The 14,839-nt window shown below is 38.3% G+C and overlaps 1 protein-coding gene across 5 annotated transcripts in view; it reads left to right on the top strand.

Moving 5' to 3' along the window:
• Positions 1-14,839, top strand: part of LOC116427342 (klarsicht protein) — a 256,385-nt gene that overhangs the window by 230,001 nt on the left and 11,545 nt on the right. For all 5 annotated transcript variants that reach the window (XM_076366198.1, XM_076366200.1, XM_076366196.1 and 2 more), the window contains 2 exons: positions 1,195-1,396; positions 11,674-12,053. In XM_076366198.1, the coding sequence (XP_076222313.1) occupies positions 1,195-1,396; positions 11,674-12,053 (582 nt within the window). The remainder of the gene's footprint in view (positions 1-1,194; positions 1,397-11,673; positions 12,054-14,839) is intronic.

Here is a 14,839-nt window from a genome sequence, read left to right as displayed (position 1 = left end):
AAAACTTATTCGTTATAAGTTATTAGTCTCTCCATAACTTCTGTTATTCCTAACTGTATAAAAGCTAAAACATATCTTCTACAAAAACATAGATTACTATTCGTAGAACATGTGATTCACATTAAGACCTATGCAATTTTGTCAATTTTTTCGTGAAACTTTTTCAATCATATGTATAGGTCGCACAATCATTTTGTGGCGATTCGTGTGCAGAATTGCAGGGGTTGCTAGGATTGCCCACGGATAAAATGTTTTTATTTACCGATAATGCCATCGGGCAGCTCCGCTAATAATTCGACGCCTCCCTGTTTACTGAGAGGCTTTGCCTTCATTCCAGTTTTTATTATGTTGACCCGCGTCGCGATTTTTCCATTCAATTTCGTCACCGATTCCGAGGACGGGGAAGAACCGATGTTTGCCGAATGCCTTGAATCTATTAAAGTGGAAATTTCTGATCGCAGTTACGAATGGAATCTCCGTTTTCTTTCTTTCAATTCTTTTTTATTATGGTAGATTGTTGTCGCTAAAGTTTGTTTCGTATTCTTGATGAATTAATAAATAAAACATTGGCATACTTGTTTTATTTATTGCATACACCCTGGTAGTAGAATTCTTGCTTTTCTACTATTTTAAAGGAAAACTCTTTTTAGGGTTTGCTATTGTTTTGTTTATTAAAAACTAAGTGAGAGTAGCAGAATGATTTCCATTTAACTAAATTTAAATTTCTGAAACTAGACAATTTCTATTCGTTTATAAGTAAATATAATAAGAAAGAAGAATGAAATATAATAAGAAAAATTATTTGTTTAAGCTTACATATCGTTAGTCAATACTGTATTGATTTAATAATTCCTTATATATTTAATAATTAACTTAACAACTGTTAATTATTTAAATCTGACATAAGAATTTCTTTCTTTTATTATAATATACATATGTTTGTATATATACAAATTGCCACGAAGGCTAATTATATATACAGTAATAGATATTAGAATAACTAATAGTTACTGCAATATGTTACATGATTATACAATACATAATAATATAATGAATATTAAAATTCTAGATACTGGAATAATTATCTATCATTTAATTTAAATAGTCGAAAATCCTTGTTTTCTATAACGATCCAATAATTCATGCAGTGTTTCGTTTAAACGTATTTGAAACTGTGATTTATCTATTTTTCAGGGGCAATCAACAATTATGCGCTTTACAAGCTGTCCAGCAGTTCAGTGTTCGTTTGGCCGAGCTACAGTGCGCGTTACGAAGGGATAAGGATACCCTTGCAGTTTTGGATGTTGCCCTCCAGGCTGGAGCTACCTCCGAAGTGGCTTCGTCAGTTCGTCACGTTGCCAGGTTGCTGTCCGAGAAACAGGATATTAATTGTCAGGTGAGATGGAATTCTTTGTACACACGGGCTGACCTATGGTGCTTACTGATTTGAATACTCTGGAATCCATAAGGAGATCTCCATACTGCAATACTTGAATTTTTGGAAAACGGGTTGCCCTTTTGTTTAAAAGAAAATATCCGTGCAAATAAATGTAGCCTTCTTTCACTGGATTTCTGAACTTCAAACTTAAAAAAAGAGAATTAATACTTTAAAGGAAGTATAAGAAAATTTGATTATGAAACAGTGAAAGACAGGCACGTAATCTGATAACATAGTTGATGACTAGAATGTTGTTTGATCTAATTACACAAATATATTAACACATTACTGCATTTTCTGATAATTATGAGTAATGTTAAACAGCGATTCATTTTGCGATTAATGTTTTAATTAAAGAACTCTAAGGTACGATGAAAGTTCATTTTGCTGAAGCTAACAGAAAATTCTGTAACTGCCTGATAACACTTATTTAAACAACATCAACATTGTCGTACTTACATTCCTTAAGTACGTCAAGTCGCTCGACATTTTTGTGAGACATTCATTTTTAGTATACAATTTCATTCGTTCAATGATGCGTTGTAAGTGTAACGGAAACGAGTGAGACCAGTAATCGTGGGAAATGGTTCGGCGATAAAATTTTTCAGTGCTGCTATGAAAGGCGTCCGAAAGTGATTTCGCTAAGGCAGTGGAAATATGTCGTAACTGTTTTATTTCATGAACATCTGGGTTTCCCCGACAGGAAATGCAAACGCGTCAACTGTTTATTCGATTAGATTTTTAATGGTGAAATATATTATTCTGTGATATTTGTTCCATGATACCACCGCAGTAGATATTTCTCATAGTTTATTATTGGTGAAACGATCATTCATTAGAAGGCTTAAATTTATCACCTTTATTCTCTAATGTTCACTCGTCCAATTTTGGTACAAACAAATTATTCGAGCTAATTCTCGTTTTGTCCGAGATAATTTGAATTTCCGAATGTTATACAAAAATTGTCATTAGTCTACATGTTCTTACCATAATATTTTCTTCAATCCAATAAATCGTCTAAACAAAATATTAGAAAAATAACTGAAACTAGTCATTGAGTTCCTAAATATAATGTCGTAGTTTATAATTTCTAATAATAATATCCATAGGATTAGTTTTATTTTCATTGTGTAAAATATAAGATTACAGCCATCACAAATATGTGACGCTGGCAGCGAACGTGTTGAGCTCAAATCTTTCACCTGCACATTTATTCATTGTTTCCTGTTATACGTACGTTTTCGTACGCGTGCGCATTGTTCCGGTTACCCTTCCCCTTGCCTCTTTGCACCTTTAGTTTGGCGGACGTTCCCCGAGACGCGAGAGGTGCACTGTATACTTTCAATACTGGCTGTTCCAGCGTTAAAGGGGAGAGTCCAGGGGTAAGGGCCACTAAACGGCGCGCCGACGATGCGTTTCGTATCGCGCGCCACGTCTTCGCCCGGATAATACCTATCCTTCGCTCCACACTTGGTCCTTTCCGTCCCTTTCGTACTTCGGCCATGCCTTTTCTCCTTTATTCCGCTGCTGCGATGCCTATTACCGTGTCTACGGCGTGTTCGTCGATCTTCCTTCCTCTGGCCAGTCACGGATGAGATTGCTTCGGACCTTCTTCACGCGTCGGAGCCATTCGGTTCTTACATATGCCAATGAAACTACCTCTCCACGTTTTTATCTCCGATTGGTGAGAACGTTTTGTGCCGGCAAAGGACGGGCGCAAGATCGTTAATGACAGGAACGAGAATGGAATTATTTCGCGATTATTTTTATAGCTAATTGGACGGTAAATTTGTCGACAGTTCGTCTCGATTAGCATTCTCTTCTTCTTGTCGTTTTTGGTTCGAACTTGGTGGGATGAGGTAAAAGGGAAGAGGTTTCGAAATTAAGTGTTATACTTAATAAGGAGCATTTTTCTTGTGGTTTATGTCGTGTGAGTTATTTATGCTTAGGCGTTCCGATGCTTTCGCTGAGAGAGCGAAGGCTTTCGACGATCTTGTTTGGGAGAAAATAATAGACAAGTATTTATTGCGCCAATATGGATATGAAATGTTATTTTTGAATTTTACTATTTTTTAAGTAGCTTATTGTTAGTTAATGAGTTAGTTAAAAATTATGGAGAGTTAACGGATTGGGTGAGGATATTAAATGGAGCTTAAATAAAGTAAATAGATTTGGCCATTCAAAGATTGAAGATTATATATTATCTATTAATATAAAATTAATTAGTATACAAATTAGAACTACAGAAAATTCATTTGTCATATTTCTCTTTGAAAAATGATTTTATACTTAATTATTGTCGATATTACCTATATTCTTCTTTATACAGTAGGATACTATCAATTTTTACGTTGACAACTACTTTGAAATGTATTCACTCAATAAAAGAACTTTCAATAAATTTGAAATTCGATAGAATAAAAGGAAAGTACTTAGTTATATCCTGACTAAATTTCAATATGACCAGGCAAATCGTGGAAAATGACTATTCGAATGAACTTAAAACATCAGTTACGAAATCTACGGTAAATCGTTTAACCGATGTTCCCACGGTATCCTTGATTTTCAATCGGTTAGATAGCTGCTAGTAATTATTCAACGTCCTTGGATAGGATAACGGTCCCCGTGGGTATCGCTTGTGTGCATAAAACCATTTCCCTGCTTAGATTGGGTGAGTGGAAGGGCTCTGGGGACACGGCTGTTCCGAGGAAGGCGAGATTATAAGGCGAATCATGTTTATTGGTTCAACTTCTGCCACACGACAAGAAACTTCCTTTGAACCCTACTTTCCTGCTTTTTTTTCTCGACGAAGTAGCGTATGACACTGACAACTGATTCGTTTCAATAAAGTTGGAAGAATACATTTGTATGTCGTGCAAGATATAGAAAGTTTCAGTAGTATTACGTTTATTTAAGTATTTTTAGAATTACACATTGTACAAGTTCTGTACACAGTATCTTTCTTCTCTCCGTTTTCTAGCCCCTCTGTTCTCTTATTCGTTCGTTTTGTTTGTTCCCTCTTCCATGTCACAATTCAATTTTTCCTTATAGTTCGTTAAATATGTAAAATATGAAAATACGTCAGGCGAGTATTTTTTAGTGTGGAATAATGGTAATCCAAGGAAATCAAAATTATTTTAATATTTTATTTCATTATGCGAATAGAAGAGAATTTTTATATCTGGAAGAATCAAAGCTGTCGTTCCATATACATAATAAAAATTATTTTCCATGAAATTTTTAATCACTACTCTGTAAAGTGCATATTTCATAACGTGAATACATACCATCGAACAATTTCTCTTGCCTTCGACCTCGAAAGATTAGCAATTTTCCATTTATTTTAATTATACGTAGGAATAATGAATATACTATAAAGTACACAAGTTAAACAACTCTCTCAAGATAAAAAATATCGTTGAAAGTTCTAAATGAGTATTTAACACTCCATCTAGAGGAAGTAAAGAACACCGTGCTCTGTCTCAGAATGGTACAACGTTGTACGGTGCGCCCTGACGTTCTGGTGTTGCTGTTGGCTCTCCACCGAAATGCACGGTCAGAAGCGGTCTACCTCCAAGGGTTCTTCCTTCATAAAACAAAGTATAGCTACTTGAGCCGTATAATTACGAAACTGTAGCGTATACTATTAGTTCCCTTAACACGTTGACTGCCACGAAAATCTTCAGAGTTTTGTGTATCGCTTATTGTAGCAAAGATGAAGAACAGCAGTTATTTATTAGTTGGTATCGAAATGCTTACGCGAGACTGTCATCTAGTTATTTACGCTATTAAACATTCTCATTCGATATTAGGTATCTGACAAATTAACATTGTTTTCAAGTGATTTTGACGCTCCGATTATCGGTGACCACCGTAGCAGTCAACGTGTTAAAAAATCCCCTTAAATATTTCATTAACTGTTGTCAAATAAACTCCGTATACGTTCCAAAGGAAATACTGCCATCTCCCCGAAATTGCCCTATATTTACTCAGAGAAACTCGCAAAGATTCTTCGTCGATTATAAAGGCCGTATTTATGAAGTCGTAGAAGTAATGGCGCCATTGGCTGAGTTTCCTGGAAGGGCCCAGCACGGAGGGTAAGAACGGGTCAGATTAGAGGGTACGTTTGACAGATGACACTTGTCGATATCGTGTTTCGGTTAAACGCCATCGCATCCCCCTATTCCCAACATATCCGTCTTTCATTTGCATATAAAGTAAATCTCTTGGCAAGCCCGGCTCGCACCGGTTCACCGCTTTATGGACTTAAGGAGAGAAGTAGCTCGAGGTGAAGCAGGTGGCAGGTTTGTTATCAGGACTTCCGATTGGCCTGGCCCGTGCTCCGTTCGCCGCGGAGACGTGGCCCGCCCAACCACACGATATTTCCACGTCAACGTTGCTCATTTTTTCCCGCCATGCGATTAGAATAACTGGTCGACGGACGTTCTGCGTCACTGAATTCGTTCTTCTGTTCCCCCTCTTCAACCGGTTTAACACCGAAACTATCGGACAGATCAAATTGACCCACTTCGGAATCTTTATTTTGCAAATATTTAAATTATGACGGCGTGTTTCCGAAAGATCTTCAATGAAATTTGTGTATCTATACAGGTGCAGGAGTAGGAGGCTCCTCGAATCTCAAGAAACGTGTTTTTTTAATTTTCATTACAAATTTGGAATAAGTTAATCTAATTGTTCGGTAGTTTTAGTATTGACACTTAGATTTACGCACGTTCATTATATTGTTTCTAGAGAAATGTTAATTTCTAAAATAAATATTTCAAAGTTCCGATTTTATAATTAAATTTTATATATTTACAAATCATCGTAATTTAATATTCTAGAATGAAAATATTAATTTTTAATATTGAAGTATTAACGTTTTTCAAATTAATATCTCACGTGAACATATTACACTGTACAAGAAATACACTTAAAGTAACAGAAGATTTACAGTCGAACCGTTAAGCATCAGCTGCAACGGGTGAACCAACGAAATCTCATTGCTAATTCAAAAACGATACGAATAAGCAGAAAAACCAGCTGGAACAAACAATCGCCGTCGGAAGTTCCAATTGTCCCCGCGCTTATTTCGCCTGTCGGGAAGACGTATGACCCGCGACACGATATTTTCACCCTAACAAAAGGTGAGCCGCCTGTAGGGGCAACCCTCGCGCGTTAGCTTCTTCCAGCCTGGCACCTTTCTACGCGGCTTCGTTTTAACGTATTCAAAGTCCCGTCAAGACGCGGAACAATCCGCGGGCGCCTCTCTGTTCCGCCGATCTACAACACTCCGGGGGATAATTTCATGCACTCGACATTACATCTTTCTTTCTCTCCTTCTTTCCGATACGACCCTTTAACCGGCAACGAACGACGAAAACGCGCCGCTTCGACAAAGTGCTCGACATTACGACCTTCTCTCTTTCCCTCCCTACACCTGCCCTTCAAATCTCTCCACCCTGCGAGCTACGGCACGAGAGAAACAGATAATGGAAAGAGGAATTCCGATTGGACCGATAAAACGGGGGTGGCTCGAGATATGGAACGGTAATAGTTCCGCCGGCGATGCTGACTTTCCGTCTTTGTTTGGGTGTCTCCTCGTGAATCGCCGGAACGGATCAATTATTGGCGGTGTCAATGGGTTTGCTAGGAAAATTGCTTGATGCAAGTATTTCGGACTGTAATGATACCACTTGCTTTTCACTTTAATTTTCATATTTGGGTTGTTCTGAGTGAATTTCCTATATTTTTATTCTATATTCTACAGTATTCTTAAGTTTATTTTTGAGTGTGTTTAAATTCGATTTTTCGGCAAGTTTATATAGCAGAGAGTGCTAAATAAATGATGTCAACGAATTTATATTTTGAGTTAATAATCAAATATGCGAACGAGGAAAGACAAAGCACTGTGTGTATGAATTAAGACAATTACAAGAGTATATATTATGTTTTAGATAATTTCTTTATTTTCGAAGCAAGAGTCAGTAAAAATGTTCAAAGAATTAACATTCAAAGCAATGTTGTCCTTTCACAAACTTTCTTCTGAACCTAATAGGTCTATCCTCATAATATTAAAAAAGTTGAACTTCTTACTGAAGATACTATATAGTTTCAACAAACTTTTTTCTGGAGTAACGATCCCACCCCCACAACATTAAAAAATCGGAACTTCCCACTAAACCTAATAACTCCAACAAACAGTTTCCTCGACCTAATAGTTCTACTCCCAAAATACTAAAACATCCACAGCAACCAACAAAAAGGAGATCTACCGATGTCCGAGTTCACGTGTCCAGCACAGCACAACCCTAAGCACCCAGTACTCCGTAGAGTCCCCGAAAATTCTTCGCACGTCCATCAGCAAAGGCGCACAAATAGCCGATAAATCGGCGGATGCGCGGCCGAAGAAAGACCAGACCGTCGGAACAACGGTGGCGGGCAAACATTCCAGTATCGAGGTTTTTACGCGGCCCCGGGTCGACCGGAAGTGCTAATCAACCGGTTGTCCCTTAGCTTCTAGCCCACGTAGAGGGCATGATGTTCACCGACAACGGTGTATCCGCGGGCAACGACTGGTCAGCGGACCGATCCACCGGCCGATATTAAATTTGTATTTTTACGCTGATTCCACGGCCCATTCCCGTACGTGAGGCGAAAGGCGAATCGTCCAGGCGATTAACGATCCGAGCTCCCCAGGGAGAGGCGGTCGGTTCCCGGAGCAACCGGCCGCGCCAACCGGCGGCGGCTCGGACGTGTGCGATCCTAAAACTCTCCAGCGCCCTCCTCCAACGGTCCTTCGCCCCTCCTTACGTAACCCGCTAATATTTTATTTAACGCCTATCAAAATTTATGGATTTCTCGCGCCGCAACGATCGCGCGCCAACTCGGTCGGAAGTTAACGTCCGATCGGCGGGTTACTTTCTCGGTTAGCGTACTGCGGAAGCAACAATGCTGGACGCCGGTTAGGGGTTGTTCAAATATGTACGCTAGTTGCGGATGGCGGAGTAGAAGTGTCTTGTGGCGACTGTTGTTTGGTTCTTTAGCTCTTTAGTGCTCTGCGCGGACTGTGTTAGTCGCGGACAGGGTAGTTTCGGAGGTTCTTGGGGTTTTCTTGCGAATTGGAGATTGAGGGTTTTAATAAGTGAAGAAAACATTTGTGTTCGTTGCGTATATAAGTTGAAGTCGACGCAACGTTAAATTTGAAAATGAATAATGTAATGTATGAATTTTATATATTAGTTGTTATTTATTGACCGTTGACGATTAGTTAGTGATGATGAATTTCGTCAAATGAAATCGCCAAGCTTTCATTTTCTTTTTAAATATTTAAGTTCCAATTGGTGTGCGTGGTATTTTGTAACAGACTGTGTAACTACAATCAAATATCGAAAGAGTTTCAGTTTATACCGTGTTAAATATGAAATATAATGTTTTCGTTTTGGAATAGAATAAATCAGAGATTAAAAGTCTTAGAACTTTGAACGAGATGATTTACAGAAGATTCTTCCTTTTTCTTCTTACTGCAACAGTTTTATCACACGCTGTCGTGTCTATCTGCCCTTTAGGCCATCGCATTAGTTTCATTCCCATCGCCAAGTTCTAATTATACATCACGATCGAATTAGATCGTTCTAATTATAAGACCAGGTCGAAATGATTTGTAAGCCCGACAAATAATAGTGTTTTCTATATCAGACTATTTGATTTCGAGGGTGATTGGTTTATCTATTTATTTACTCGACGAGCATCGTTTATAATATAAATATTCTAACACAGTTTCGTGCTAATTCCTTTGTTTCCTAATCTACACGCGATTCATCGTTAAGTTTCAAGAATCACCGTCCATATCTTCTCAGAAAATATAGAATATTCCTATCGAAAAGCTTTCGAGTGTAAAAGTTCAAACAATGCTCTTCACGAGCTGATCATACCTATGCATATCACAGACTTCCACAGCGAAAAGGTTAAAAACCTACCTCCAATCTCAGAATTTCTCAACAAATGAGAATCAACGCTTCCGAAATTTCGAAGATCACCAAACACTGCGCTGCAGCGCGGAGTAGACGGTGGCAAGGCCGCGCAAGACCGGAAATAAGGGATCCCCGCAGTTTTATTCTACGTGATTGGTCCTCCGGGCAATGTGGATTCTGACTCGACTCACTTCGTACCTACTATCCGTTATACAAGAGTATACCGACTTATATATAGGTTAGGTTGAAGGTTGCTGCTACTTGGTATGCGGATCGCGCTTTTCATTACCGGAGGCTCTCCTTCCTCTCCGTCTCCGGCGCTGCAACAGCCTAAACCAACCCTCTCTTTCTTCTCTCATCCCTCTTCCACCGCCTTGCCATCTCGAAACCCCTGGCCCGCCCTGCCACCGCCTCGCCGTTCCTCCTCTACCCTCCTACCGATCCACCGCGCCACTTTTTTACTATTACCACTGCTGTCTGATATCAACGTTCCGTGTCGCGGCCTCCTGTCCCTTTTTCCCTAGCGATCGCGCGCGTGTGTCTTTTTTGCCCCTGTTTTCCGGTTCCATCTTTTTTCCTTCTTTTTCGTTTGCCGGCGGGTGGGGGAGGAGAGGGGGGTGAGTTCATATCAAACCCGAAACGGTTACGTGACACCGTTGTGGACCGAGAATTGTTTCCGATGTACTCGGAACTGAACGACCACTTTACTTTGTTCCGTAGAGTTTTGGAGCTTTCCCGGTTTTGTGCTTTGCGGTGCAGACTGGGGCAACGCGGAGGAACATTAATCGGAGGAGAATGTTGCTAGTAGCTTTAAATATGCGACTTGATTTTTTTCTGTAGCTTTGCGTTGGTTTATTTTTATTGGAAAATTTGTTTTGTTCAGTGTTGTCAGTGGGAATGGGGTGAAGGTAACATGGTCGTGATAGTACTGAGCCTATGAAGCGTTGTAGTGGACATTTAAATAAATATTCCTTTTGTGACCATTGTGATAAGAATAAGAAGAATTATTATAATAATTGAAAAGTGAGTAGCAGTTAGATCTATGTGGCGAGGAAACTGTATTTCTGAATAAATTGAAATGAAGATTTATGAAACTTGACGAAGCAGTATAGTGAAGACGTTCGCGGTTTTTGTCTACAAACAATGCTGAAGAGTCTATATTTTTCATAAAATAATGAGATTCCCTTTTAACTGTTTACGTTCTGAAAAATTCATAGATGTTCATTTTAGAATTTGCATCATTCTTATTTCGATAGCGCTTTAATCATTTATTTGAGGACATTTGGGAAGCATAAGCATTTGGGAGTACTAATAAATACTATATAATATATACGAATAATTGTAACAAAAATTCAACAACTATTACCGTTCTTAACTATTCCTTAACTACTCGGATATAACTTGACGTACGACTGCCAAGGGTTAATGCTCTTATAATGTATCATCAGAATAATATCATTTATCAAGAATTCCTAAATGTATTAAAGAAATAGTTCGATTCATGTCACGCGTACGCCCTTATACCGTCTGCTTCCTTTCTTTCACTCGCCCCAACCGACCGCCCTCTTTCCTCCACATAATCGTCTTATATGCCTTCCGGTTGCCCGGCGGCTACGAGCAACACTGGATTACGCAATATTCGATATCATATTCTCCCGGGGTGTATTTATACCTATCAGCATCCCACGATCTAATCAGCGGCACAGCTTAAGTACACGTTCTCATGATTTTCTTAGTAATCGATCGCCGTGAAATCTCACAAGCAGTCGCGATTTAAGGGGTTACGTGCACCTAGATAGGCGAAGCAATTGCTGTCCTAAAAATAGTTCTCTGATATCGAATAGAAAATGATCCGATTCGCCTTGATCTGCAATGCACTGTGCAATTTTTAACCCTTTGCACTCGATTTACTTCCAACCATTTTCGGTGTAAGCTGGTATTTATTCTTAGGGAAATGAATCAAAGTAACTCACAGCGGTAGATTCCAACGTTTTATATTAATTTTATTTATTATTATTGTAATAAGATTTAACGTTCATAATATTTTAAAGCGTGGTACTTTTTAAAGCACCACAAATAAAGTATAACAAATGTGTATTCTCTTCTGCAGCATGGCATACGAGCGCATAGGTTTAAGATATCGTCTCAAAACGAATTTATCTGGCGGAGTTCCCTCGTCAGAGGAATCCGCAAACAAACAAAAGAAAAATCGTCACTGGCGACGGTCGAAGTACAAAAGAGCGTTGATTGTTCTTGTTGCAGAACGGGACCGTGCTGAAAGACACGACCACGGAGGAGGTTGACAGCGGCACGGTGGCGAAATTCGGTGACGCGTCGCCGATCAGTCTGACGCAGGAAGGTGGCTCGCTCTCGGACAGCGGAATCTCCGACAGCGGAAGCGAGCAAGAGTTGAGTGAACGCGAGCGACGGCTTGCCGCCCTTCGACGGCTGACCCGTAGCCTGGAGAGTCAACTGGCACCTGGTAGCGAGGTGCTCGCCGATCTCTGGAAGCGAGTCGAGGACACCGAGACCGAGCTTCGGGATCTTCAGAAACAGTGTCGGGAACTGATCGTACGCACCGCTGCCAGCGTGGAGGCGCGGGCTGCGAAACGGACAGCCAATCAGATACACCATTTCGCGGAGTGAGTATCTTCATTTTGAATAGATATCGTTGTCACCGATTAATCTATTGTCCTGTGATTTATTTCTTAACTGTGATCGATGCAACTAGTCTTAATAATTTATTGGGAATCTTCTATGATTTATTTTTAAACGATGATCGATACAGTTAATATAATTTATTAAAAAGCCTTACTCTGTAAATTATTTTTGGATTATGATCGATATAACCACTTTAATGATTTGTTGAGGATTGTTGTTCTATGATTTATTTCTTAAGTATGATCGATGCTACTACTTTGTCATCAATAATTTATTGAAGAAGAGACGAATTATAAGCATATGTCCTACACATGTCTTCTCTAAAGTACAATAATCGATAACAGAAGAATAACGTTTAATTTAAATTCAAAAGAATTGAGTAATATTTATGGTTGTTAAATTCTTTTGAAAATCTGCTCGGCGAGTCTGACACGTTATTATAAGCCAAGCGATTAATCGATGAAACGGTTGATAGTTTGTTCATAAACATTTGAACAATCATTCGTTGCTCGGTATACGTTGGCATTACATATAAGATTGCGAATAGTTGAATGCTATGGTGATCACCGGTGAATCAAATCGAATTACTATAATTCGTTCAGTTAAACATTAATTATTTGAAGACATTTCTATCTTATAAATAATGCTACCTAACACGGTATTATATAGCAAGATGAACGTACAATAATAATTCACAGTTTTTCGATAATTCGTTTGCTGCGAACTACAAAATCTGAGATTTTTAAACTATATCGCAGTCTTTACTTACATCATAGAAATAAACAAAAGACACTAAATAAATGTTAATGTGCCATCCTATTTTCCATGAAAATATCGTTATTCATATATGCCAGTCATTTGGTAAAAGGATGTTGCTTTCTTTCTATTGTGGAGACATGTACCGATTCACTATTGCATTTCCTCCGCAACACGAATAAATACTAGTGTCAGTTAGTACTGTTAATGAACCCGGAGTAATTTCCGAGGTAAACGCACGGAGAGGCGTAGTTTTTAATTTATTCAGGCGTCTCAAGATGCCACGACGTTAGAGGGAATAAAGAACGGTCTCCTCGGCTCGCATTCCATTTGCATAACGTCGAAATGAGAAGCAAAGAATGAAGGCGTCTATTTAGACGTGGGGACAAAGAGCTCGTTCGCTCATAGTTCTACTCCCATAACGCGTTCACTCATTTGAATATAAGAAGTTAGCCGTGAACGGACGCTGCTCAGCGGTGACGAGACCGCCTCGGAAAAAGTCGGTACGAAAACACGATATTTATTACAATTTTTGGATGAAATTCAGGAAATAATTGCCTGTGATTCAACAATTGTTTGTTCTTTCTATCCTTTAAATTTTTCACACATTTTTCGCATCGTTCTGTACAGAAAATGGAATTCATAGATGCTTGTTTCTCACGTTGTTATGTATAGATATTTGTACAAATGTTTTAGATGTTACTTAAGAAATTTTTACTGACGTATACAGTTAAATAGATACGATTTTATTAAAGTACATTACACTACATGTACATGTAAAAAATATATATATAAAATGTTTATTATAAACAGATAATATTATAAATTATTATTATATAATGTTATTTCTTCCAATGCTTCTATTATACTCGTTATTTCTCAATATTTTATTGTCATTTAAGATCTTAATCTGCTTTATTAATTGCGTTGACTTATTGTTATTGGCAAGCGTTCACTGGGAATTTGTAGCAGTCTACTTTTCAGCGTCGACGCGTACAGACGCGAAAATTGAGATTAGAAGCAGGGTTGAGGTCTTAAAAGCTGTATTCCCTATTCCGCTCTCTTCCTCCCAAGCGGATACGTTTCGTGACCTGCTGTTTCAATCGCAATTACTCCGAATTCCCATTATCGCCGGGCCACCTTATTTAACTTTGTTTGAAGGATGCTTTTTATAGTCGCATTTAATCACTGCTCGGTGGTGACGGTAATAGGTTTAGTTTTCGCGGGCATAGAATGCCCGCCATATTGCATCATAAAAGAAGTTGTAAAAACTTGTCGCCCCTCTTTTTTACATCGATTTTGCCGTGTCTGTTCGCACATTTCCCGTTTTTCCCTCGTACTTTTCTGACTTCATTTCTGTGTAAAATAAAAATTAATACTGAAACTAGAAATTCTCCAAAAAATTATAAGAATCGACAATAGTATTTCATACACTCCATACATTTAACCCTTTGTGGTTGTATTCATTTTATCGATACATATAAATGGCATGCCGGTCGAAATTAATTTCAATGGAATGAACAGTACGAATAGAATGTGTGATTATAAATAATAAATGGTATTTATTATTTTTTTTATAATAAATGTAAGACAAACATAGTTATATAAATAACATACATAATATTAACATATAAATATGTAGCATTTTCTTTTGTATATTATATTATATTATATTTGAAAACATAAAGGATTTTATTTTATATTTTACATTATAGTTAGGTGTACGAAGATTTTGTAACAAAAGTCATCAGTCATTAGAAGTTTTAGTACACGGAGGGACATCTCTGACTTGATTTTCCGCGGAACTCGCCTTTTGTACATTTCCCTTCTGCTTTTGCATCCATGGGGAGCTATAAATTAATTTGCTTGATTACTGGGACAACTTCCAGGTTTGGAGGAACCAGAAGTTCCTAGTTATGCTGTTTTAGTATTAATTTAATATTTCGAGCATGGGAACCATTCTATTTATCATGTATCTCGGTAGTTGGTATCCTTGTCTTATTATTATTGT

The sequence above is a fragment of the Nomia melanderi genome, chromosome 3 (genome assembly GCF_051020985.1).
Source record: "Nomia melanderi isolate GNS246 chromosome 3, iyNomMela1, whole genome shotgun sequence".
NCBI classification, from domain to species: domain Eukaryota; kingdom Metazoa; phylum Arthropoda; class Insecta; order Hymenoptera; family Halictidae; genus Nomia; species Nomia melanderi.
The sequence above is the reverse complement of the archived record's forward strand: the minus strand, read 5'-3'. Positions and strand labels throughout refer to the sequence as shown.